Source organism: Hyperolius riggenbachi, chromosome 11 (assembly GCF_040937935.1).
Source record: "Hyperolius riggenbachi isolate aHypRig1 chromosome 11, aHypRig1.pri, whole genome shotgun sequence".
Classification (NCBI taxonomy): Eukaryota; Metazoa; Chordata; class Amphibia; order Anura; family Hyperoliidae; genus Hyperolius; species Hyperolius riggenbachi.
The window spans coordinates 99428406-99455569 of NC_090656.1; the positions used below are offsets into that span (position 1 = coordinate 99428406).

General features: G+C 43.2%; 1 protein-coding gene across 2 annotated transcripts in view; it reads left to right on the forward strand.

Moving 5' to 3' along the window:
* Window positions 1–27164, forward strand: part of LGR4 (leucine rich repeat containing G protein-coupled receptor 4) — a 155812-nt gene that overhangs the window by 67596 nt on the left and 61052 nt on the right. The window contains exons 1-2 of one of the 2 annotated variants that reach the window (XM_068261173.1): window positions 12289–12369; window positions 24415–24486. In XM_068261173.1, the coding sequence (XP_068117274.1) occupies window positions 24452–24486 (35 nt within the window). In that variant the 5' untranslated portion in view covers window positions 12289–12369; window positions 24415–24451. Of the gene's footprint in view, window positions 1–12288; window positions 12370–24414; window positions 24487–27164 lie in introns of those variants that run through there. The other variant, XM_068261172.1, reaches the window with a different exon arrangement.

The following is a 27164-nucleotide window of genomic DNA, read 5'->3' on the forward strand; positions in this document are numbered from 1 at the left end:
ACCCCAGCCATCCATGAATCTCTCAGATGTGCATGTCACTGTTAACCCCACTACCATTCACCCTACCTATCAAGCCCGTTGTCTGGGTGTCACCCTGGACTCCACACTCTCCTTTACTCCCCACATCCAAAACCCCACAAAGTCCTGCAACTTCCACCTTCGTAACATCTGTAAGATTTGCCCTTTCCTAATCTCTGTCACCACCAAACTCCTCATCCATGCCTTATAATTTCCCGCCTTGACTACTGCAATGCCCTGCTGTCTGGTCTCCCTATGACCCGAACAGCCCCACTGCAGTCCATCATGAATGCGGCAGCCAGAATTATCCACTGCCCCCATCGCTTCACCACGGCGGATCCCCTCCTTGAATCCCTCCGCTGGCTTCCTATCCAGTCCAGAATCAGATTCAAGATACTGTTTGACCTACAAATCTGTCCACAAAACCTGTCCAACCTACATTTCCGATCTTACTCAGAGGTACACACCTAGCCGCTCACTCCGCTCTTCCAATGAACTTTGCCTAACCTCTCTAACCTCTCCCCCCCCCCCCCCCCCACATCACCCAGTCCCATGCACGCCTCCAGGACTTCTCAAGAGCTGCTCCAACACTATGGAACTCCCTACCCCCACCCATTAGGGCAGCCCCCTCCTTCAACATCTTCAAGAAAGCCCTCAAAACTCACCTTTTCACTCTGGCCTACTACCCCTCACAAGTGCTCTAAACCCACAGCTGAACTCTGGTCCCCTACCTTTAGTGTCCTTACCTCTCCCTCTAGATTGTAAGCCTTTGGACAGGGTCCTCCTCCTTGTGTCCTACCTGATCATGCACCTCCATTACAGTGAACCCAATGCTATGCATCTGAGTGAACCTAACTTGCCTAATCTCCATGCTCCCCCCCCCCCCCCTCCAGTGACAGACTAAGCATTACCTTGTACTCATACTGTGCTGCATGATCTGGTCTTTCTTGTATTCATGTATTGTCATTTTGGTGTATGTCACCCCTATTGTCTGTAACCTAAAGTAGTCTCCAGCGCTGCATAATATGTTGGCGCTTTATAAATAATAGCAGGGGAAGGGGGGGTGTCCTAGTGGACAGTGTTGTGCGCAGCGGATTACGGGGCGGGGGGGGGGGAGCAGGGCTGGGCTTTGTGGCGGCATAGGGAGTTTAGTTGCCCCAGTATGGCTAGTATAGTGCCCCAGTATAGCTAGTATAGTGGCCAGTATAGCTAGTATAGTCCCAGTATGGGTATATAGTGCCCCAGTATGGGAAGGTAGTGCCCCAGCGCAACAGCGGGGCCCGGGAGAGGAGAGGGAATGCTCTGGGACCCAGAGCATCCCTCTCCTTAGGTGAGTGTATTTTTTTTTTTTTTTTTGTGTGTGTTCCAATTCACTTTAAGTGTTAAGACGTGGGTAGGGGGCATTAGTGCAAGGTGTAGGAAGGGGAGAAGTTGTTAGTGATGACTGAAGCTGATAGATTATTGGTAGAATATTGGTTACAATACAGTAACATCGTCATCACCAGGCACCCAAATCATCAGATGTGTGGAATATACCTTCCCCCAGAAAACTACTGGTGGTGTAAGAGAGAATACAAAATGTTTTTTTGCAAGACTGGAAATACACTATTTTCTGCTATGCTGATTCTATGAAGTGTTGTTAATATGCCTGTGCTATGGCGTTAAATCCAATATTTAATGTTCAACCATAATGATGTTAAACCTACCTGTTAAGTGATTAATCAGTGTTAATTGCTCTGGGTAAGGTGTGTCTTGTGAAATGTGGCTGAACACTACAAGTTGCTTTTTGTTGATTCCGTTCGGCCTCTTCCCTGAGCTTTGTGTATTGAGAGCAAAATCTGTGCCTTCTGCGCTGCAGCACGGAGCCCTTGGTGGTCCGAGTGTCTGTTCTGGCTGATGCAGCCCAACAGACATCCGTAAATTGCTTCCAGATGACTGTCTCTTGGGCAGAGAAAAGAGAAATGTTAAAAGCCTTTTAGCCTGAACCACTTGAATCATTTGTCATACTCTGGCAGGTTATTGTCTTGCTATAAGTTCACCTTTACAGACTTAAAGCGTAACTCCAAAAGGCAATGTTTGTACTTGTGATGGTGACAGTACTACAGAACAGCGGTTTAAAACACTTATCCCTTATAAAGAGCTATGCAAAACAAAAGTACAGCAAAAGCCCAATATAGTGTAGGAAGACTTGACATCAGATTATAGGTGTGAGAAAACGCGGAAAATCCGCCACGTGTGCTGAAAGCAAGGCGGCTGATTCCGCGTCCAACGCGGCGGTTTGCACGCGTCTGGTAGTGAGGCAGAACGCGGAAAAGCCGCTGCATGTTCTAACAGCAAAGCGGCTGTTTCCGCGTCCAAGGTGGCGGTTTGTACGCAGCAGCATGCCTTTGGATTGGCTGGGTCTGTTAGTCCACATAGATGGATGAAGAGCTACGCTCGCGCGGGCCAGAAGTCAGGACCTTTATACCAGCAGGGGAAGTGTCAGCTGATCAGGACGATCAGCTGATTCCTGCTGGACTCATGATTGGCTGAGTGGCTCGGGCGGGGCAGCAGAGTTCAGCTACTATATATTCTGCTTGCTTGTCAGTTGCTGGTTGTCTGCCATTGCAAACACTTTGTGGAAGCATTCAGACCATAGTCAGATCCTTACAGTGTGTTTGAACCAGGTGGCCCTGGGAATTCACACTGAGCCAGATTTCCTTGTACTGTTATTATTTGTTAGACCAGTTCCAGGGTGTTGAGATCAAGGCCCGCACACCCCAGACTAGGAATACTGTGTATATTCTGTGTATTCTCTAGCATAGTTCCAGGGTGTTGAGATCAAGGCCCTCACACCCAAGACTAGAACTGTATTGCTTTTGTGTTATATTCCAGATTAGTTCCAGGGTGTTGATGATCACGGACCTCACACCCAAGACTAGGGAATTGTATAGTCATTTATGTTATGCTCCAGACTAGTTCCAGGGTGTTGTGACTACGGACCTCACACCTCAGACTAGGATTGTGCTATTACTGTATTACGTTGGCCCAGTTCAGGGCAAAACCTGTCATATTAGCAGCAGGGCTTCCTGCAACCCAGCCTCGGTCCCTCGCCCAGGGGTCCACAGGCTACAGGAATATCACCCACAGTCAGGGGTGAATTCCTCAGGAGTCTTAGGCCTCCAGCTCCTCTGGTGTAACAGTAACAACATGAGTGGAGACCACCAAACACTCACACGCTTCAGGTGTCCAGAGGTTAGCAATATATCTGTATTATCGGTGATTCTGCAGATCACCAATAATCAGATTCTCTCTGCGTGCTGACACCAATCGTTACAATAGGTAATCACGAAGAAGTAATATTCACAAACCAGGGTTATCACAAGGAGGCACGTAGTTCTTCTACTGACCCTATATACTATTACTCCGTTATTGCCTGATGAAGCGGGATTAAACCTGCGAAACGCGTTGCACTTTTGGAGTATTGTGAATAAATTGTTTACTCTAAACCAACCATTTTTGGTGCCTACTTGTAGAAGGTAAGTCCACCACTACCTCCTTTTCAAACTGTTTTTAAATGTTTTTTACTACGTTGACTCCTGTTATACATCCTAGTATTTGCAAAATAAAAAAGTTTGACTTTTTAAAACAGAAGGTATTTGCGATTATTCAAGTGGGAGTGGGCATATGACGTCTCCCATGATGCATCGTTGCTGAATATGCAAATCATCCTTTGTTGTTCCTGGAAGCTAATCACACCTCCAGAACCGCTGGAATGCAATGAAGTGAAAACCTTCTGAAAAGTCAGTTGTCTTATACGCCGGGTGTCATTGATGCTGGGTTATACACGATGTGTGTATGCAACATGCTGATGTTTAATTACTGAGTGCTGGAGATTCGGCGGTCACCGCATATGCTGGGGGGAGCTCACCACTCACGATGTAAAGTCTGGGATGCCCAGGGTATGGAAGAAAGCGATCACGCTGTGCCTATAAAACATGCCTCTTCCACCCATCTGGCCCGCCATATCCTGTTACTTCCTCTCAGATCTCGCTGCTGAGGACTGTAGTAAAGCGGCGCAGGCGCACATGTGCGAGATCTGAGAGGCAGAGAAGGAGGTAAATAGGGTACAAGGGCGGACCAGACAGGTGAAAGAGGTGTGTTTTATGGGCATAGGGCGATGTATTCTTCCATACCGCTCTGATACAAAGGGAGAGCTGACCAATCCAACCAGTCAATCGCCTATATACTGGGGTACAGCACCAGTATCTGTTCATACATAGCCCCAGTATATGAAGTCTTTATTTGGTGTGCGTTGGAAGAGGGGTAGTCTTTTACAGCAAATACAGTATATCCCAAACTCTATATTTTAACTTGAAAAGTTGGTGGGTCGTCTTATACGCCGGAAAATACGGTAGGCTTTGTAGTCTCTTTCAGCCCCTTCCTGACTCCTAGGGGTTCTTCTTCACCATGAGCTTGCTGGGCAATCTGTCATGCATATAAAGGGGATTTTTCCCTGGGGTCTGTGCCTTGGTAAATTATCCATCCAGGTTTCAAAGTCATTTTGATTTAGTAGAATTTTCAGTATTCTGGTTATAGTAGTAAAAATGTTTCTGTACCGTGTTAGCCAAATAAATTATGTAGGTGGAAAAAACAAAGGTATTACATTTTTTTTTTTTTTTTTTTTTTTTTTTTTTTTTTTTTTTTTACAAAACTGTTTTTTTTTTCTACCTACAGTATTCTGGTTGGAACTTATCCAGACACATGGGCATTTTTGTTTTTCGTGCTTAAAGATTTAAATATACCATCTGACAGCTTAGTAAGCCCTGGTGTTACCGTTTGTGCCTTTCAGATGAGTGGATTTTGCAAAATCTTTTTAAAAATGTTGCCATGTCACTTACCGTGGCCCAACTGAATAAGTTAGAAGTGGGCTTTGTAAGCAGTGTTGCCATTTACCTCTGACTCTGCTTGCTCTGAATCTCCATGCTCTTCAGAATGCATAGATGAGAGAGTTGACTTTATTGAGAAGAGAACAGCTAGCAGCTCTGGAAGTTTGTGATGAGGAAGATGGGTGCTCCGGGCCAAAAAAGGGGATGGAATGTGCCCCAAGTTAAGGAATAGTAGACTAAAATAGTTCGGTTGAAAAAGACATTCATCTATCAAGTTTAACCAGAAACCAAAAATATGAACTGTCCTGCACCTGCACATATTCCAGTTGATCCAGAAGAAGGTAAAAACCCTTACAAAACTTGGGATCAGTGGCCTTTAAAAGGGAAAACATTCCAAATAGCATTTATATAAAATCCCTAGATCAACACTGATAGAAATTGCCTCGTAATATAGTCGTGGATGTCCTTCAATGCAAGGAAGACTTCCTTGCCCTCCTCAGTGTAGATATTGAATTTGCCCCAACTACTTCCTGTGGAAGAAAATTCCAGAAGACTCCCTTGAACCATATATGCACCAAGTTTAGTATCCCCCCCTTGATTTTTGCCTTCTAAACTTATAGTCCGAAAAATGCAGTATTTAGAAAGGGGCTCTAACTTACAAGCTCAAAACGCTAGCAATTAGCGTTAGCATTTTGCTATGGTGCTTTTTACACGATGATCACATTTTTCACTGTACATTTTCTCGTTTTTTTGAGCGATCGCAATTGAAATACATTGCGATCGCTCAAATGGGAAAAAATGCTGCGTTCAGCGCTAATTGCAAATCGGCGGCGATCACGGCAGTGAGATCACTGCCATATAGTTAACAAAGTGCTAGCGATCGGCAATTAGCGGTAAACACCCACTAATCGCCAAAGTGTGAATGGGCCCTGACAGTCAACAACTGTAACTGAAGCAGTGAACAGACCGGTTATAAGATTTGTTATGGTGCCTGCACTATTTGCCTTTTGTTTCGTAATGAGCAGAGTTATTTCAGCCCAACATAAGTACAAGTGTGTACTTATTACATGCTGCTGCGCTTTACACCTTGAACTTATGTATTCTTTGAACACTAAACTGATATTTACTCCACGCTTGCCAGGTGCCTGTCGTGACCTTATAGAACTTTCTATCTCCCCGCACAAAACAAGGTGAGGTTTCTTCATAGAAGGAACCCCATGGAGAACTGGTTCAGCAATACAGGTGCAATCCTATTCCCATGCAATAAATGTGAAACCTCCCATTTCAAACTGAAACTATTTAAAGGGCCAGTGAATAGAACATAAAAATTGCTTAAAGGGAAGGTTTAGGCACAGGCATAAAAAAACAAAAATCCAAATCCACTTACCTGGGGCTTCCTCCAGCCCGTGGCAGGCAGGAGGTGCTCTCGGCGCCGCTCCGCAGGCTCCCGGTGCCCGACGGTCGGACCTCTTCAGGGCTCCATTGTGCGTTCCACGCTGGCGTCATCGGACGTCCTCCGGGCTGGACTGCGCAGGCTCAGAACTACTGAGCCTGCGCAGTACAGCCCGGAGGACGTCCGATGACGTCAGCGCGCCGCCGTGGGATGCACAATGGAGCGCAGAAGAGGCCTGACCTGGCCGACAGCCTGGCCAAGTCGGGTCAGCCACCGGAGACCACCGGGAGCCTGCGAGCAGCACCGAGGGCACCTCCTGCCTGCCACGGGCTGGAGGAAGCCCCAGGTAAGTGGATTTGGATTTTTATTTTTTTATGCCTGTGCCTGAACCTTCCCTTTAAAGGACACATCCAAGGGGAAAAAATTAAACTTACCTCCAGCCCCTGGCAGCTATGTCCCGGGGTCCTCTGTTGCAGGTGCCAATCTCAGCAAACATAGGGTTAACATCCTGTTAACAAATTTGCTGCTCTGCCAAGTTTCCTGAGCTGACACAGCTGAGAGATCAAATTACACTTGTGATCAGTCACAGATGAGGGGGGGGGGGGGATGACAGGCTAAACTCTCAATTCATACAGGGTGCATTTCTGTTTTCCTTCTGTCCTATGCAGGAGTTCAGGTCCACTTTAAGTGTTTTGTTTTTTTTTATTTAAGCTGAGCTGTGCTTTTCACAGGGAGTACTCTATAAACGGTGGAACAGTCCACCAAATCTTCAAGGCTATTTAATTCTTTAGATTTATACAGAGCCATGCTTGTCTGTGCCCTTTACTGGTTGCCTGAAAAGGCTTCTGAAAAAAAGTACATTTTAATAACTATCTGATATGTGACTAAACTGTGTTTAGAAGCAATATGGTGGACAGACTCCTTTTTGCTTCATGGGTGAAGTACACTTGCTAAACTCTACTGCTGCTCTGTCTCTTACTTCCTGAATGCAGACAGTGAGTGTGACCATGTGACAGCCGAAGTAGGCTGATGAATAGATGCCAGACTGGAGATGGTTATTACTTTTTCCAGCTTGCAAAATGTACATAGCTTGGAATTGGGCACTTCAGATGCACTTCTTGACTGCTAGATTGTGAGCCCCTCTGATAGTTAGTGACAAGACAATATATACTCTCTACAGTGTTGCACATTATGTCGGCGCTATATAAATAAGTTAATAATATGAATAAAATATCTTGATAGTTCCCTTTCATGTGCAGATGCTAAAAAGGGGTGTGGTGGGATTTTTTTTTTTTTTTGGGTGGGTGTGTGTGTGTGTGTGTGGGGGGGGGGGGGGGTTGTTCGTTTTTTTTTTTCCCCCTCCATATTTTTTTTTTTTTTTTTTTTTTTTTTCCTTACGATGGGAAAGCAATGTCAAAAACAGTGGTTACTGAATCAAGTACTGTGTGATAGACCATAAGTAGTACACAGCCATATAGTAAGGCTTTAGGAGTGTAACCTGTAACTAAAATGTGCAATATTAAAATATGCAGTTAAAGGCATGGCTTCAGTGCTGCTGTATGATTCTATCCACTCAACATATAGTTCAATCATAAAAGTAAATCACTGCCATAAAGCAGATGGCCTATAAAGTCTTTATCTGTCAGAGTATCCAGAGTCCAGTCCAGATGATATTGTTTAGCACACCTTGCTTCATGCACATTTCATGACTCAGGGCTGCTTCATCAAAGGCTAGGAAGTATACATAATAAAGAAAATACATGCAACAAATTTCATGCAATGGTCAAGTTCATGTCTAGGTGAGGCTATTCATGCGGGGCTGGAGAGGGGGGTACTTGATAAACAGAGGATTACGCGGGCAGGCTGTTTAATCCAGACCACAATATAGGTATATCAAAGGTATGGGACCCTCATGCGTGCTGCATGCTCTTGGCTGAACTGGTACTATAAAACTTTATTACAGATCACACACGGGTTACAAAAAGCTCATACATATAAAGTTGTTCTGTACAAAATATTCAGTACATTTTTATTAGATGTTTGTTACATGCTACAGTGTAGTATATACTGTTGTAAGTATTTTTATTTTTTTTTATTTACAGAACAGTAAAACACTTCGAAAATAACCAAAAACCATGGTTTATAATGTATCCAACAGGGTTGTGGAGTCGGTCCAAAAATCATCCGACTCTGACTCAGTTTATGAAACCACCGACTCCCAAGTACCCAAAATTGTTCCGCCTCCTTGACTCCAACTCCTTAGCCTAATTTTTACAAAGGCTATGGATTTGGTTAAAAAATACTCCGACTCCTCGGTTCATTGAAACCACCGACTCCAGGTACCCAAAATTGCTTTGACTCCACAGCCCTGGTATCCAAATCAAGAGGTAAAACTTTTTTTATCCGCACATACACAGTATGTACAAAACGTGCTGAAGTTACAAACTGCCTCTGGGAACAGAACCTGTTTGTCAGTACAGAACCAACAGTGTATGGGATACTAAAACTACGTACACCTGCTGGATAAGACTTGCCCGAGGCAGCCATAGAGGATTGCCTCAAGCGAGAATCTATTGTGTACAGGAGCCAAGCCAGTTCTTTAGCAAGGTCGGACCGACCCCTGAGTGCATTGTTCCCCTCCTCATTCCACCAGCCGTAAACCTCTGTCATGCATCCATAGCAACAGATGCATCAACAGCCTCTAAACTAGTGAAGCATCAGTACAGCACTCGACGACATTTTGTCACCCAAAGGGTCAAGCCCAGATCCCTGTGGGCGACAATATTCATACATATTTATAAGTCTGAATGGTCTCTGATTTTGGACATTTCAGATTTTTATTACATTCTGTGTCCTTGAAAACATTCCTCGTTTCTTGAGAAACTGGGTAATCTCCGGAATAGCTGAAGAGACTGCAACAAATGTATTACTGTGCTTATTCTCATGAGCGACTGCCAGTGTTCCTGTTCACAGGACCTTCATACCTTTTATAGGAAGTGAGAGAAAAATTACCTTGTTTGGGGTTATAACACAGGGTTAAAGTGTTATAACCATTTCCTACTTAATGACAACAATTTGAGCACTGCTGATCGCAGGCTGGGGGCAGGATGATGTCAACTCACCCTTGATGCCACCTCTGTGCGCTGCCCTCCACAATGCATTCCAGCTCTGTCCTTCTTCCTTCACAGACAAAAGGAGGAAGTAGCTGGGAGCTAGAATGCATCATGGAGAGCAGCGCATTGGAGGCAGGGTCAAGGGTGAGTTAAACCGTTTCTGACCACGATCCCCAGTGCTCAAATTCTTGTTCTGTTCCGGATCATCTGGAACAGAGCAATCCAAATTTCCAATACAGAGCAATCATCCCCAGTTATAAGAGGGTACAGTATAACCCACTTAGTTCAAAACATTTTTTGTTTTTAAAGGGTTGGGCTTTAAGGATAACACCATTTTAGGGCAAATATTTTCAAGCTTTGGCGGTAATATAATCAGATTTGTAAATACTGTAGTTTTTCCTTATTTTGATCCGTTAAGCTCGTAAAGAGTTTTGAAATCTTCAGAGACCAAACAAAAAGGTTTTGTTCCTGTGTGGAAACTGCGGATACAATGTAATGCTTTGTGCATAAAAACGTCACCACTCAAGGCTGGCACAGATTTTATGCAGGCCATAAACTGCAAGATTTTTTTAAATGGTCAAATGTTCAATTCAACAAACCATTACAACAAAAAGTTGCTGTGCGCTCTTGCAGGTGCAAAAGATGACGACCTGGCGAGGTCGGCACCGGAGTAGATCCCGGGACACCAGAGATGCGGCGAGGGACAAATGCTCCCAGGGGCTGGAGGAAGCCCCGGGTAAGTTGAACTTTTTTTTTTTTTTTTTCCTGGACCGTCCCTTTTTAACCACCTAAGCTCCCAGTCGTTTTCACTTTATGCATCCGAGCAATGTTCACCTCCCATTCATTCGCCTATAACTTTATCACTACTTATCACAATGAACTGATCTATGTTTTTTCCGCCACCAATTAGGCTTTCTTTGGGGGGTACATTTTGCTAAGAGCTACCTTACTGTAAATGCATTTTGACAGTAAGAATAAGAAAAAAACGGAAACACTTTATTTCTCCGTTTTTGGCCATTATAGTTTTAAAATAATACATGCCTCCATAATTAAAACCCACGTAATGTAATTGCCCATTTCACGGTGTCACGGTTATGTCACCATTTAAATTATGTCCCTATCACAATGTATGGCGACAATATTTTAATTGGAAATAAAAGAGCATTTTTCCCGTTTTGCATTATCACTATTTACAAGCTTATAAAAAAAAAAATATATAGAAATATTTCATCTTTAAATAGATATTTAAATAGTTTAGACCCTTAGGTAAATATGTGTTTTGTTTTGTTTTTTATTGTAAGGTTTTTTTTTTTTTTTTTTTTTTTTATTAAACATTTTATGCGGGTATTTTTGGGAGGGTGGGAAGTAAATAGTGTTTTATTTAGGGAAAAATTTGTGTAGTGTAATTTTGTTTTTACTTTTAGGTGTAGTTTTACTCTTTGGCAACAAGATGGCAAGTTGACAAGATGAGTTTGTTTACATGACGTCACTCTAAGCGTACAATGTACGCTTAGAGGGACATAGACTCAGAAAAAGCGAAGCTTCCGAGAGAAGCTGTCGCTTTTTCTGCGGGGGAGAGGAATCAGTGATCGGGCACCATAGCCCGATTCATTGATTCCTGGGCTACCGAATCCGCGGCCGGGAGTGCGTGTGCACGCGCGCAATCGGCCGCGGGAGCACGCATGTCGTCCTTGTCGTTTTTATACATCAGGGAGGACAAAGTGGTTAAAGTAGGACTGAAGCGAGGACAAATAGAAAGGGCAGATACCGTACATACAGGGTGGGTCATTTATATGGATACACCTTAATAAAATGGGAATGGTTGGTGATATTAACTTCCTGTTTGTGGCACATTAATATGTGAGGGGGGAAAACTTTTAAAGATGGGTGGTGACCATTTTGAAGTCGGCCATTTTGAATCCAACTTTTTTTTTCACCCTCTTCCTATTGAAAAAAACAAAAGTTGGATTCAAAATGGCCACCATGGTCACCACCCATCTTGAAAAGTTCTCCCTCTCCCATATACTAATGTGCCATAAACAGGAAGTTAATATCACCAACCATTCCTATTTTATTAAGGTGTAGCCATATAAATGGCCTACCCTGTACTTTGGAGAGGGAAGTCTGTGGATCCTATTGATCCTTCCCTGTCTCCGCGTTAAAGCGCTGTCACCCCCATTCCATGTATACAAGCATCTGGCTGAATATGTCTTCGGGGTCTTTCAGAAACCTTCAGGAGCACTTGAGTCCCTGAGTGCTACCGAAGACAGGCGGCTCCATGCAGCACAGATGTGCATGCAATGCAGACATGCACTGTTTTTCTAAACCATTTCCAATACAGTCAAGTTAATTGAATCTGCCAGTTATCTGTTGCTCCAGCATATCCAATCAATCTGCATTTTGTACAGTTTATCGATTGACCATCTGATTGAGAATGTTGGGAGTCTCCATGTGATGGCAGTGGGTAGCAAAGGTGGAGTTGATTGCACATAGCGATGCACTGCATTGGGCAGATTAAGTCTTGCACTTTTACCTATGCTTAGGAGATTTCTGCTGATAACTGTTGAGCTAAAGAGGAACTTTAGCAAAAAGGGTAAAATAATACATCAATAAAATGCAAAGTGGGAAGTTAAAAAAATAGAACAGAGCTCAAGACCTGATATTCGCCATGCAGTTTGATCCTCATTCAGCCTGCACGTAATCATCTATACTGCCATCACACATGAAAAAAAAAACCTGACAGCACCAACTGCCATTATCTATAACCACAGACACCCACTAACACTGTTATCGCCTTTAAGGAGTTTTTTTTTAATAGATATACATATGCACCAAGGGATATACTGGTTGCTTGGCAGTTGGGAATAGCAGTTATTTACCATAATGCTACTAGGCTCACAGACAGACTGTCAGGACCTAGATCCTGACATCACCGTATCAGCCACACAGACCTCCCTGATGATCTATGTGAGAAAAGGTAAACATTTCTCATCGGAAAGGGGGTATTATTGGCTACTGATTGGGATGAAGTTCAATCCTTGGTTACAGGTCATCTTTAAATTTGCTCTGGAAAGCAGGAATTCATTGCAATATAATCAAATTCTGATTGGCAAGGGATTTCTACATTTTGGAACATCTGGTGATAATCTTCCAGTGTATGACTAGCTTTTGGGATTGGGCTGGCTTTAGGTGGATGTGGGTTGTGTAAGGCCTGATTAGACTTCTGTGTAGTATTGCAGAAACCAGCAATACCCATTCAGTGTGTTTGGTGTACTTGCTTGCTATTTTGGCATGGAAGCAGGAAACGTGTAGAAAATTCACTAACTATAGACTGGTAGGAAAACAGGGCATCTGTATGCGACAACAAAGGCTGGGCTGTGCATTGGTCATCAAATCCCTGTGATTTTGTTTTTAAAATTACAAGATACAATTTACAAAGCGATTTTAAAAAAAATAAATGTAGGAACAATATACTGCTTTTAAAGTTAGTTTCCATTAAACAGACCTGGAAACAAAGTTTACTCGATTTGCTAATGGGCCAAAGTTTTCTCCTCATGCTTCGAGTGAGTGCTTCCAGGTAATGCCTTGATGTGAAGGTCTCGTATGTCTCAGTTAAAAGAATACTAATATCTGCAGGCAATGAAAACGGCTCATCTTCCGCTTTCTCAGCCCCACAGGCATTATTTATATCATCCGAAGAGTTTGTGTCTAGTGCTAATAGCGCACATCCCCTCCCCGCCCCTAATTATGAGGTTCTTGACCCTTCTAAGCAGTAAGTCCGTCAACGGCCCACGAATATTTGGCAGGCGTGTTAAGAAAACCTTTGGCATACTCGGCCAGTTGTATCCTGTTTCCTGGAAGATTGCCAGAGTGAGGAAAAACGGATGCTGGGTGATTTGCTTTTCTCTGTTAGTTGGTTTAGCAGGATGAATAAACAGGAGTTGCCTTGAGGTAGGCAGTTCTTCTCCACTTAAGTCACGCAATGGCTCTTGGTTTCAGCATGTTTCCCCCCTCACAATAAGCCAGTGACAGTTGTGCTATGTGAGGAATGTGTGTGTTTTTCCTATTTTTTTTTTTACACTCCTGAGAGAAAAAAAAAAAAGCTATATTTACTTGTATCACTGCATCTGTGCTGTTATGTCTAGCCAATGTGTAGTTTGATCTCACTGATAAAGGCTCAATGGAATTCAACTGTACTTAAAAGTGTAGTGCAGTTTAAGATTAGCACCCCCCATAAAAAAAAAATGATATATATACCTAAATTAATGTTCAGCGCTGTGTAATATGTTGGCACTTTATAAATATTATATTCCCTCAAGACATTGTGGTCTTTGGCATGCTTACACCTTTCACTAGGATTAAGCTTTAAACATAAGACGTCAGACTGGCTACTGAGCGATTTTGCAATGTGCAAACACTGACTAACTCATAAAATGTGGTTAAAAAAACCAAAAAACTTTATTATACACTGAACAGGGAAGAGTTGCAGAGTAGACCTGAGTGAGAACAGTGTGGCAAACCAGCGAGATCGTCCTGCAGTATTCGGGAGGTGAGAGCTGTGTATGTGGGGGTTACCTCGCAGAAGCCACTGCCTCCCTTCCAATTCATTCTATGCTGCAGTGCATTCCATCATCTTGTACTTACGCCCGTTTAAGCAGGGCTGTGGAGTCGGTCCAAAAATCCACCGACTCCTCAGTTTAGGATTCCACCGACTCCGACTCCTCGACTCCGACTCCTCTAATTTGCATATTACAATTTTGTTGATTAAAAGTATGTAACATGAAATTCGTCTTTTAATTGCCAACGCTTAGGAATTTTACAAGACAACTGAAGTGATAAGGATATGTAGACTACTATATTTATTCCCTTTAGACTAAAACTAGTCCTTGGCAAGAGTACTTGTAAAAGGTACAAACCGGAGCAAAGAACATCTATCAGGCCCTAGGCAATGTAAGTGTGGGTACATGTAAGAATGATGTGCAGGTGCTCTGCAGGGGAATGAGGAGATTCTTCCTCTATTACACATTCTTCATGCACAATCTGAACCAGGTTTATGGGTGATAGACAGCACCTCTGTGTTCAATGTGCACAGCATTCTCAGTGGATTCCCTGCAGCTCTGTGGGGAGTGCATATGTAGAGTATAGTACTACTGTGTAACAAAGTTAACCTGAGACAGATGAAATTAAAGTTTTTTTTTTATACAGACCTGGGGCTTCCTCCAGCCGCCTTCAGTATAATCAGTCCCTCGTTGTCCTCCTCCACCACCTGGATCTTCTGCTATGAGTCCAGGTACTTGAGCCGCCAGGAGCATACTACACCTGTGCAGCACTATTGCGCAGGTGCAGAATGTTCCTGGCTGTGGGAGCGGCATACGGCCGGACAGCGCTGACTGGCTGAATTACCAGGACTCATAGCAGAAGATCCGGGTGGTGGAGGACAGCGAGGGACTGATTAGCCTGAAGGGGGCTGGAGGAAGCCCCAGGTATGTATAAAACTTTACTATTCATCCGTCTCAGGTACCCTTTAATTTGTAGTCACCAAACCAAATTTTAACAACATATCAAATTATTTGATTTCATCAGCAAAGGGAGTGCATACATTTGCATAAATCAGCATCAATGCAGAATTATTTCCATCTCATTGACCATCTCTATTAGTGACACAGCTACACATCAGGCTTTATTCTTACAGCATAGATGTTATTTAGTATATATGTTACGGCCAGAACCCGAAGTGTGGCCACTTCTAGTTCTGGCCGGCCACTTCGGGTTCTGGCCGGCCAATATGCGAAGTGGCCGCAGCGCTGCGGCCAATGTGAGAAATGTTTTGTTGACGCCGTTTCGCCGCGGCCAAATTGATGACAAACTTGCTTAATTTTAATGAAATGTAGCCGGCGGCAATGTCATAGAATAGATGAAGCCGCCGGCTTTCGCGCACTGCCTCTCCCCGTTCCCCCCTCCCTCCTCTCCCCGCCTCCCATACAATACGTAGCAGCCGGCGGGGACATGCAGCCGGAGAGTCGTTCGTCGCGGCAGGGGAATCCTGCCGTTCCTGCAGAGCGGGTGCTGGCAGAAGCGATGTCTGCAGCCTCCCCCGCTCTGTTGCCCCTGCTGCGACGAACGACTCTCCGGCTGCATGTCCCCGCCGGCTGCTACGTATTGTATGGGAGGCGGGGAGAGGCAGTGCACGAAAGCCGGCGGCTTCATCTATTCTGACATTGCCGCCGGCTACATTTAATTAAAATTAAGCAAGTTTGTCATCAATTTGGCCGCGGCGAGACGGCCGTAAACATTCCATTTCTCACATTGGCCGCTGCGCTGCGGCCACTTCGCATATTGGCCGGCCAGAACCCGAAGTGGCCGGCCAGAACTAGAAGTGGCCACACTTCGGGTTCTGGCCGTAACATATATAAGAGATTCCTGTGTACACATCATATATACAGTCACAATCAGATATGTATATCTGACCTTAAAAATACGGGGACTGCTTTATTGAAGCAGCACAAGTAACTAATTTTGATTGGTTTATTTCATTTTTGTGGACTAAGCACAGCTATTACTGTATATATACTGTATATATACATTATTTTTAATGACTATTATCTGAGAAATAGAACATTTTATCATATTTTCTATTTTAATTACAGTTACAAATTCATTAGGAGTCGGAGTCGGTGCATTTTTTCCCGACTCCGACTCCAGGCACCCAAAATTGCCCGACTCCGACTCCACAACTCCGACTCCGACTCCACAGCCCTGCTTTTAAGCCAGAACTTCAGCTCTTAGGGTAGAAGAGTAGAAGATGGAAAGCAGCATAGAACACATTGGAAGGGAGGTGGTGACTTAGGAGCGTTGACCCGTGCCTGCATCGCCCTAGCCTCTCGCTCACTGCAAGACCATCTCTCTTTACGCGTCAACGTTCACTCTCCTCCCTATTGCAGAGATGCATTGGCAATGCTGGTTTCAAACCATTAAGGTACCTCTACATCCAGCGATGTGGGTTTTTTTGTGTGTGTGTGTGTGTGGGTGGGGGGGGGGGGGGTCAATCAACCAATGGAGGGATCTCTCTAATGTCTAATCAAATCTATTAAAGTGCCCATAGATCAGGCTATGTAGAATTGACCAGCTAGAACTATCAACCTAAAAATAGTTGGTCGATCGGTGATGAGTCGGATGGTAGGCCATACATTACATGCGACATACTCTAGAAAATCGACTATTTGTCGCCCACCATGGTCGATTGGCTTACTAGTACAGTACACGGGTGCACGGCGATTGGCTGATTGTGCCCATACATCACTCGATTTATTCTCGTTCAACCGATATCTTGCAGCATGCATGATTAATGAAACTGCGCAATTCTCCCAATTGTTGGTTGAGTTCTCTTTCTGTGCTCGATATTGACTCCATTCTCTCCTGATTCGATTATCGGTTGGTCGATTGCGGCTTCAAATCTCCTAATGTATGGGCACCTTTACTGTGATCTGCTCTGTGCTGGGTGGGGTCAGGTGAAACTCTGAGACTAGGAAAGCAGCTCCCACTCTCTTAGCAGCTGCCAGTTGTTATGAAGATCTCTGGGTCACATTGCAGACTTTTCCCGAGGGAATTCTGGGGAATGATTGCGCAGACTATGAAAATTGTGTGACAAATGTCGTAGTCCCTTAGGCTCCGTTCCCACTACACTTCCACATCACGTGTTGCCAGCTGGAGTGGACAGTGTAGTGCCAACTGTGATGGTCCGGCTGGAGCTCGGGTCACATGCGCTCACCCATAGGCTGTATGGTGAATGCATCCGCCTGCCGGGATTATCACCGACTGAACAGAAGTGTGGTCCGCTTACTGCATCAGATCCCATGCGGATCTGATGCAGCGTGACAAGTGTGAATGGCTCCTATTCATAAAATTAATAATCGATAAGTAGAGAGCAGGCAGGGAGCAGAGCCTTACCCACCTTTTATTATCTATCGATAATCAGGGAGGCTTTATTGGGTCTTCAAAATAAAATGAAATAAGATTGACTACAAAACAATGAAGTTTGCCTTTTTGGGTGCAGTGTTTTCTCAAACATCAGTGCTTACCTAAAATGAGTAATAAGTGTACAGGAGGGAAACTAACAAATAGAAGATAAGGATTCTGAAAAGCGTACTCTTGTCTCAGAGCAATTATCTGCTTTTTGGCTTTATCGGCTGTGTGATTAGGAGAAAGGCAAACAATTTGCACCGCTAGGCAAGAATGTCACCCTACACATTCCCATGTACTTAACGATAAATGAAGTGGAGAAAAACAAGATTATGTAGAACTCTTGTTGGCATACAGCTTCCTTCCTTTGTCGCTATCTGCATGGCTGCTGAATGGCCAGGATGACGAAACAAGTGACTGTGTTTACCCTGTTGTGCAAACCGCACCATGTCTGCCCAGTTATGTGGACTGAAGTCTCTTTGGCTAGGTCACCAGGACCTTTCAAGCATAACTGTAGTTATACAGGCAACATTGTAATCACATTATCAATCAGTTCCTAATTGGATTCATCCCCATACCCTCCCGTGTCACAATTGACTCTGCTTAGCCACGCCCCTCCCAGAAGGTGGCAAACCTTCACTAGACCAGTGGCAGTCACATAACTGATAACATAATGTGTATGTGGACTAGTTTTTATCCACATCTTTTTGAATGACCAGTGAAAGGGGGATTGAAGGCTTTTGTCATAGAGAAAAAAAAATATCTTGGACTTTGTTTTTTTTTTTTCCTTCTTTTCTTTTTAATGTATGTACTTCGGGTGAAATTCAACAAGTTTTAAACCTTAAATTGTAATGTACGGTCAGATAAGATTTTTCCAAAGCTAACTGAAGCTAAAATTGTACTACTTTCCAACCCTGGAACCTGTACTCTTTGCAGAGAACAGACTGCCTACAAACTTCCCATCTTGCTTCATGAGTACCGGTAATTAAGTGCACAGTTGCAGCTTATGTCTTTTATACACCTGGATAGCCAGCGACTAGCAGTAAACCTGCACACTCCCATGTCACAGCATTGGTTTCATTGGACAGTTTAGCTGACATTTTCCTGTAGTACACTAGAAAAGGAATGTGAAAATGTACTGCTACGTATAACACACAAGAAATGCATTGCAGTGCACTGAAAAAGCTTGTGAAAATGTTTACGTAATCCTGTGCATTTTGGAGAGTTAACTCGGCCTATAGCCCTCTGTCACACTATACACCTTTTAATGCATTTATGTAAATGTATGTTTTTACAGCTGCATATATGAGCAATTTGCTTAAAGCGGTAAATGCTGCTTTTTACAAAAATGATTTTCTTTATTTTTGTGTAGGTTTCTATGAGTTTTCATGTAAATCCATGCAGTTAGTCAAATGATTCACTGAAAAGAAAATGCAAACATCCATACAGTTGAGTTTTTGAAAAATGTACCATGTGCACATGCATCATTGGTAATGCTAAAATGTGCTCCCTATGGGAAAATGCACTCTTGTGGCCTGCAAAATGAATGCTTTTGTTGAAATGCGTGCACGTACAACCAGTGTTAAGTCCTTTTAAATAGAACCTGTAAGGGGGAACAAACGTTAGTTATCCAGAGGCCTTCCACTACTTGGGTAAGTATCTTTATTTATTTTTTTTCACAGGTTTGTTTTAAAGTGTGCCAGAGACCTCAGATATTTCCAACCCCATAACTTCCAACCCCATAAGCAGGTATGCGTCCCTCACCGTCCTCCTGAGTGCCTCCGGTAAGCATCAATGAACTCCGGTATTGGGCTCAGTGTCGCCGGAAGCGCAAAAGACCCCGGCTGATGTCACTGATTCAGATTGGGCCCAACTGAGCTGAATAACGGTAGCTGATCATGGCTTAACGGAGGCACGCGGGAGGACGGTGAGGGGTGCATCCGTGCTTATGTTGCTGGAGGAAGCCCCGGGTAAGGAAAAATCTTTAATATCGGTCATCTCTTGGTTACTTTAAGGCAGGTTTTTACTAATGCAAGCATTCTTTTCCAGTGGTCCAGGTTTTTTATGTATTTCAGATCCCTTTCAACTACCCTGAATAAGAAACCCAAAAATTGCAGTCTGAAAACTGGATCGCTCTTGCCATGTAAAACAGGCCCTTATGTACCTTGCACAGTATTGAAGGGCTTCTTCATTTGGAGCAGTGGTTCCAGATCAGATCATGTTTTCCAGACAATTCGCACCTTCTTTTTTAATATGTTGTCCAGGGCAAGCGCAATGTTAATCAACTGGCAAACGCATGGGTTGTGGGGAACATTTACTTTGTCGGGTTTTTTTTATTTTATTTCTAAAGTGCATGAAAAAATGAATTGGGTGGAAACGGCCCAATGATTTTCAATGGCCTGTCAGTTCTAATGCGTTGTTCCTGTCCATATACTGTTCAGAAACCACACACAGTGGAAACAGGACATGGGTGTTTTTTATGTTTCGTTTTTAAGCACACCATTCTGCATTTCTGGTCACCTGCACGTGCTTCCTCATTCAGTGTAATGGAACGAGTTTGAAAACGCGTTCAAATATGCATATAAATGCTTTGCGTCTATCTGTGCATTCTGCTTTACAGTCTGAAAGAGCCCTTAAAGGACAAGTGAAATGAAAAGGATATGGAGGCTGCCATATTTTTTTTCTTTTTAAACAATACCAGTTGCCTGGCAGCCCTGCTAGTCTATTTGGCTGCAGTAGAGTCTGAATCACGCCAGATACAAGCATGTAGCTAATCTTGTCAGATATGACAGTAATAACAAACCTCTGATCTGCTGCATGCTTGTTCAGGGTCTATGGCTGAAAGTATTAGAGGCAGAGGATCAGCTGGGCTGCCAGGCAACTGGTATTGCTTAAAGGGGTTATTTCGCGAAAAAAGTAGGCAGTTAAAAAATGTGACAGATGACAGGTTTTGGGCCAGTCCATCTTTTTAAGGGGGATTCTCAGGGCTTTCTTTGTTTTCAACAGCATTTCCTGAACAACAGTTTAACTCCCAAAATAGCAACATACCAGCCGGCCTCCCCAATCACTTGCACACTATTATGTCAGTTAGATTTTGCAACTGTTGTTCAGGAAATGCTGTTGGAAAGCCCTGAGAATTCCCCTTAAAAAGATGGACTGGCCCAAATCCTGTCATCTGTCACATTTTTTTAACTGCCTACTTTTTTCGCGAAAACTCCTTTAAAAAAAAAAAAAAGGCAGCCTCCATGGCCCTCTCACTTCACTTGTCCTTTAATAAAGGCAAAGCCATAAAATGCATACAAGCGAAAATGAATTACAGCCCACCAAAATACACATCTCGGGACGTTGAAACTTAAAGCTTGTACATCTCAGAATGTGCTACACCATCCTGTGCGGTTTTGCATTTTCTAGTGTGAAGCCGGATTTATTCTGATGCACGTTTCTTGTCACTCTCTTGCATTACATCTATGCCTCTCATGGATTTTATATTTATTTTCACTTGGATACAGGGAACGTTCTAGTGTCCACCAGATGTAGAACCAATTAGCCAGCAATTATCAGTACATCCCCCTCACTAATCACCATGTAAAATGTGAAGAGCTGGCTTGTGGAGTTCTCTGAGACAAACCCCGGAGAGACATTACTGCAGCACCCCCCCCTCCTCACCCGTTCCATCCACATGGAAGAAACCATTCAGCTTGTGCTCGGCTTACCGTGTAAACTGAGCTGGTGTTGGCAGCCTGGTGCCTGGGATTACTAGGTGTGCCACATTTTAACACTTGTCTAATTCTGCATTCAGGAAGGGGCTTGTGATATTTAAGCCTTGGTGCAGCAAAGGTTGGACCACACAGAAAATGTTTATCAGGAAGTAGGACGAGCAGAACTAAACAAGCAGAAAGGAAAAACTGGCCGTGGAATGCACGACTAGAACACTGTTGGGCTTTTCAGTGTCAATCATCTTCATTGCTAGGATGTGTTTACTTGTGTGGCTGGATCCCCCATTCCTTTAGAATGTATTTATCTGCTTGTTCTCAAGGAGGGTTATAAAACCAACTAATTAGACTAATCCTGTGAATACACGATAAGTTTCTTTCAGCAGATTATAAGGCTAGGTCCACACTAGACACAGTTGCAGGACGGACCCTGCAGTCCGGATCAGGGGAAGTACCCACCGTACTGCAAACTGATGAAAGTGCATCAGTTTCCGTTCAGGTTTTTCCCTGACAGAAAACATCTCCATCATTAGGAAGGAGTGGGAGGATTTTTTTGGGCCAATCATAAAGCTCAGGCTATCCGTTTTAACATCCGTTTTTTGCCTGTGGAGCTGAAGATGCGTTTTCTCATTACTTTCACTACCCCTGCGTGTATCCGTGGTCCTGATCCGTTGCGTGAAAATGCAGCAGATCCGGACCTTCCGTTCAGGATTTGAAAACGGATCCCCGCAAACGCAGACGGATCCGTTTTTTACTTGGGTGAGGCTGGCTGCTATTTTCAACATTAGTATCCGGGACTTCGTTTTTCATCAGGTTTGAAAAACGCAGCCACGGATACGTTTCCGGACCTAGTGTGGACCAGCTCTTACCGTCCGATTGATTTTTTTTTTTTTTTTTTTTTTTTCTTTTGATCGTTTTTCTGATCAATTTCTATTTCCTTCTATGAGAAAAACAATCAGAGAAACGATCGACATCAGATCGGACCTGTCGGAAATTATCTATCGAGCCATCATGGTGTATTCCCAGCATAACAGCTAAATGCACAGATAAAAGAGAGTATATGTAAAATGTCTTAGTTGCCAAGATACCACAATATGTTTTATCCTCTTGAACCAGCACTGTGGTTTAGATGGCCAACCACCACAGTACAACTCGTTTGATAACTACTCTGCTGCTGAACACTGCTCCTTACTGACCTTCTGATAGGACAGGGCAGCCAGATCAGCAGATAACTGCGGGGTTGGCAGCAGAATATTACATAGTGCCTGCTTCCTGTGGCAGTACAGGTCCCTCTTCAGGCTGCATTTCCACTTGTGCGGTGGGAATCGTCGCGGGAAAAATTTGCATGCGAATTTTTATGCGAATTTACATGGATGACTATGTATGCGAATACAATGTATTGAATAGGAAATTCGCATGCGGTTTGGGTATGTGAATTTTCCTGCTAATTCGCATGCGAATTCGCATAGAAATAATAGAAAATCACACCAGCACTGCCATGGTTAACCATTAGCAGGAAAATTCGCATACCCAAACCGCATGCGAATTTCCTATTCAATACATTGTATGCGATTCGCATAGTGGTATGCGGTATGCGAATTCTGATGGCTCTGCCATGCGAATTTTTTCTGCACAGAAAAATGCAAAGGAATCCTGACAAGTGGAAACAGTCCCATTCACTTGTATTGCTATGCGAATTTGCATGCGAAACACGCATGCAAATTCGCGATAGGGGAAATGGGCCCTCACTTCCTGTTCAGTTTGCAAGTGCTGTGCAGCCAGCCAGTCACTGTGCGGCTTCCGTCCAATGTCATTGGAGCGAAGCCGCATGGTGATTGGCTGGTTGCACGGCACTTGCAAACTGAACAGGAACTGAAGATGACCTGTGATACCGGTTGCAGGTTATGTATAATGTACCTTAACTGGGTACAGGACAGCCCCTTCACCCTCTCTCCCTCCCAACCCCGCGCCCAATGGTAACAGATGCAGGGGCTACTGTTACTCCCGTGATCCAATTTCTGGTGATGCAGGCACTGTTGTGGTGGTACTACCTTGATTTATATGAAGAAAGGAGCAATGGCGCACAACAAAGTGGTTTCTGGGCTGGCGGGTGGGATAAAGAGAAATATTGCACTTGTCCCTGTCATGAAGTATCTACAAAGGGCAATGACAACTGTACACGCTAGTCTTCGCCGAGACAGCCCTGAAAGGCTGCCTCAGCAGGGTTCCTTCTAGCATATGTACAAGGCTTGTCTAATTGTAAACTTTTCTTTACTTTTAGGTTTGCTGTTTGTATAAATTAAAAATACTATTTCTGTTGAATGCCAAATCTAATTTTCCCTAAGGGCTTGTGGACACAGGCAGATCACCCTATGGTTGTGTTGAGTTATGTATGTGCATGTTCAAGCTTTGATTTTTTTTGGGGGGGGGGGCATTACAAATACAGCATGCTCAGGTCTCCTGTTTTTTTTTTTTTTTTTTTTTTTCATACCATGGCTCTAATGCTGGGAATACACTTAATTTTTTTCGGCAGATTTACTGCCTGATCAATTTTCTGATTGAGTGCCATTCACTTCTATGAGAAAATCAATCAGAAAAACGATCGGACCTTTTGGAAATTATATATTGAGCCATCTATCTGCCAAAAAACTCACTGTGTATTCTCATCATAAAGCTGTAATAGGCGATTTTCTCCACTTACAGAAATAAGACGATCTCTTCAATAGCGCTGGGTGGAAATTGAGTCCAGTGCAACTTCAGAGTTTTCGCTCAAGACTTCCTCCAATGCTTTGAATAAGTAGCCAGCTTCAAAATACACATTAAAATAGGTCAGAGCGTTCAGAGTTATAATTTATGACATTTCTCTGTGTCAGATTTTTAGAAAACTGCCTTTTGCTTGGGGAATGGTAATGAATACAGTATTTTTTTTTCTCCCTGTATTAATGAGACGTTCTCCGTTCATTGACTAAACTGGGTCACTACGTCTCGTAAAGACTCAGCATTGGCGCAAGTACAAGAGAAGACTGATGGATCGTCTGAGTCATTGTCTGATTCTCAGAACTGTCCTTATTATGGCTTTCCCAACGCTAATTACTACAGGACGTCTTTTATAGCAGTTTACTGTTGTGGCCTAACAAGCTGGTTATGTTCACATTCGTTGGGACTGGAGATTTCTTGTGTGTGTGTGATTCTTATTCTCTGTGATGATGAGCTCATTATTTTAGTGTGTTTTTTTTTTTTTTTTTTTTTTTGTAAATTCTCACTTTATCTCTTTTTTTTTTTTTTCTTTCTTTTTTTTTTTTACTTTTTTACTTCTGGAGTCTCAATTATTATTACAATTTTTCTTCCAGGCGACTGGCTGGTAATGACCTCTCTTTCATCCATCCCATGGCCTTGTCTGGCCTGCGAGAACTCAAAGTTCTGTAAGTAATTGTTCAGTTTTGTTAGTAATTACATGCTTGCCCTACTCTGTCAGCACAGCAAGTCTTTCCCTTTAACCCTTCTGGGTCTGGAGAGGAAGCCAAGGTCCCTGTATGGCTCTGACAGGACCTCATGTGTTTGGGTTTGTGCTGAAGACCTGTGTTGTAAGGTGTGACTTGCAACAACCAATCCGGTATCAGCTTAAAAGTACCCCTGAACTGGTTTGTGATTGACATACTTTTATTTCTGTTTTAATTGTGGGCAGCATCCTCCCCCTCCAGTGCCCAGTGTTCCCCACTCTGCTGAGTCATAATCTTCGACTGAGCAGGATATTGAATATGGGCGGAAAGGTAGTCAGGGGAGGAAGTGGCTGCAACACATATCGGGAACTATAAGCAGTGAGTGGAGGAGGTGGTCCTATGAAAGGGGAAGGAGAGGAGGAGGAACTGCCACTTCCTCTCCGCCCATAATCCACCTTCTGCTTAGTCGAAGATTACGGCTGAGCAGAGCGGGGGGCACAGGAACCGCTGGAGGGGAAGGATGACAAAACAATTAAAACAGAATTAAAAGTATGTCAATCACAAATCAGTTCAGGGTGCATGCAGTCTTTCAAATAATTGATGTGAATGTTCGATCAACAAGATAAAAAATTTAAGGGGCAACCATCGCAGAAAGATTGTAAAATTTAAAATGCATACATATACAATGTAAGTTTCTCCCACAAAATTACTTTCCTATGTAGTTGTGACTTACAACCGCTAATGAAAATCGGAGAGATCTGTCCGTTTTGGACAAGTCCGTATTCTTTATAGGGAATTCTCAGGCATTTTTTTATTTACAATATTACTTACTGAACAGCAGTTGCTACAAGTGCCCAAATAGTGTGTAAAAGAGTAAGGAAGATGGCTGACATTGTCTAGCTTCTTTCCAGGAAATGCTTTTGTAAAGAATACTAATAATTTCCTATGAGGAGATGGACTAGTCCAAAATCTGTCAGATTTGTTAACTTTTTACTGCCTACTGGAAGTGACGACAACATAGGGGAAAAAGATAGTGCCTTTTACTCTGGGAGCAATGTACATTTTATATGTATGTATTTAAAATGGTATAATTTTTCGTGATGGTGGTCCTTTAATCATGATCAATTGCATGCATGTGCACAAATGAAAGAGAATTTAAATTCTAGGAATTTTATGGTTTTTCTAATCAATTCACCAAAGGAAAAAAATGTATCCAATGTATTTTTGCAATTAATGTTATGATCAAATCGGATTGTATTATGTATGACTGCCTGAAAGCCGTTGGGATGTCAGAAAATTCATTGTAGCTTTCAGAAAATATGTCAAACTCCGAACATCCTCTACCAGTTTCATCTTTTGATCCGCTGAATCTGAAACCTTGGGATTTTAAAATTGTCTTCTGTATCCATCCTCACTTACTCTGCCATGACATTTTCCACATTTTAATAGCCTGTGATTTGGCTACCTGTTTACTAGTCCTTAGGGGCAAGCTCTTCTTCAAATTGTGGGTGGATGCATTTGGTGACCCAGAGTACAGGTAGTCCCTGTTTAACGAGCGAGATCGGGACTATAGGTTTGCTCTTTACCTGAATCCGTTCTTAAAGAGGAACTCCAGTGAAAATAATGTAGTAAAAACGTGCTTCATTTTTACAATAATTATGTATAAATGATTTAGTCAGTGTTTGCTCATTGTAAAATCTTTCCTCTCCCCGATTTACATTCTGACATTTATTACATGGTGACATTTTTACTGTGGGCAGGTTATGTAGCTGCTCCTAGCTGGTTTGGCTGTTAGAGACAGCTGTAAACAGCTAATTCCTGTCTGTGAACATTGTTACATTGTGACAGTTTGCCCAGAGTACCGCGGTACTCAGAGCTTCTTGTGGGAGGGGTTTCAGCACACAATCAGTCATACAGCGCCTCCTGATGGTCTGTTTGTGAAAAGCATCATATTTCTCATGTAAAAGAGGGTATCAGCTACTGATTGGGATAAAGTTCAATTCTAGGTTGGAGTTTCTCTTTAAGTTGGAAGACTGATCCATATCTGCCCCCTTTACCTCCTCTGTGCCCATCTGTGCCTTTGTCACCCTCTGTGCCACCTATGCCCTCCACTGACACCTCTGTCCCCGTTCCTCTGCGTCTGTGTCACCTCTCCTTGTGCCTCCACTGTGTCCCTCTGTACCACCTCTGATGCCTGTCCCCCTTTGTGTCTAATTCTTTGTCCCTTTATCCATGGCTAGAGCTAAGGTTTATAATAACTACAATAAAATAAGTATTCCACCACAACGTAGTGGAAAGTTCCACCCCACAACGTAGCAACAAGCAAAATCCATTGGAAAAAACACAGGGTTTTCAATGAACAATTTTACCTTTATTCCTCAATCACAATAGTGTGGACACAATTTCAGGATTCCAAATCACAAAAGATACTGCCTGAAACGTTCGTCATGGCCAAAAGCCACCCCCTCAAAGGCACACAGCATACAAACACATCAACTGTAGACCATTGGAAGTGTATCACCACAATCTGTACTGAAGAGAAAGAGCGTAACTTCCTTCCCAGACAGAATTTGATGAAATATTTACAAAAGTAACACATGGCAATAAATCATTTTTTTGCAAAATGAAGTTACGCTTTGTGCGCACGCTAGATGGTTTTT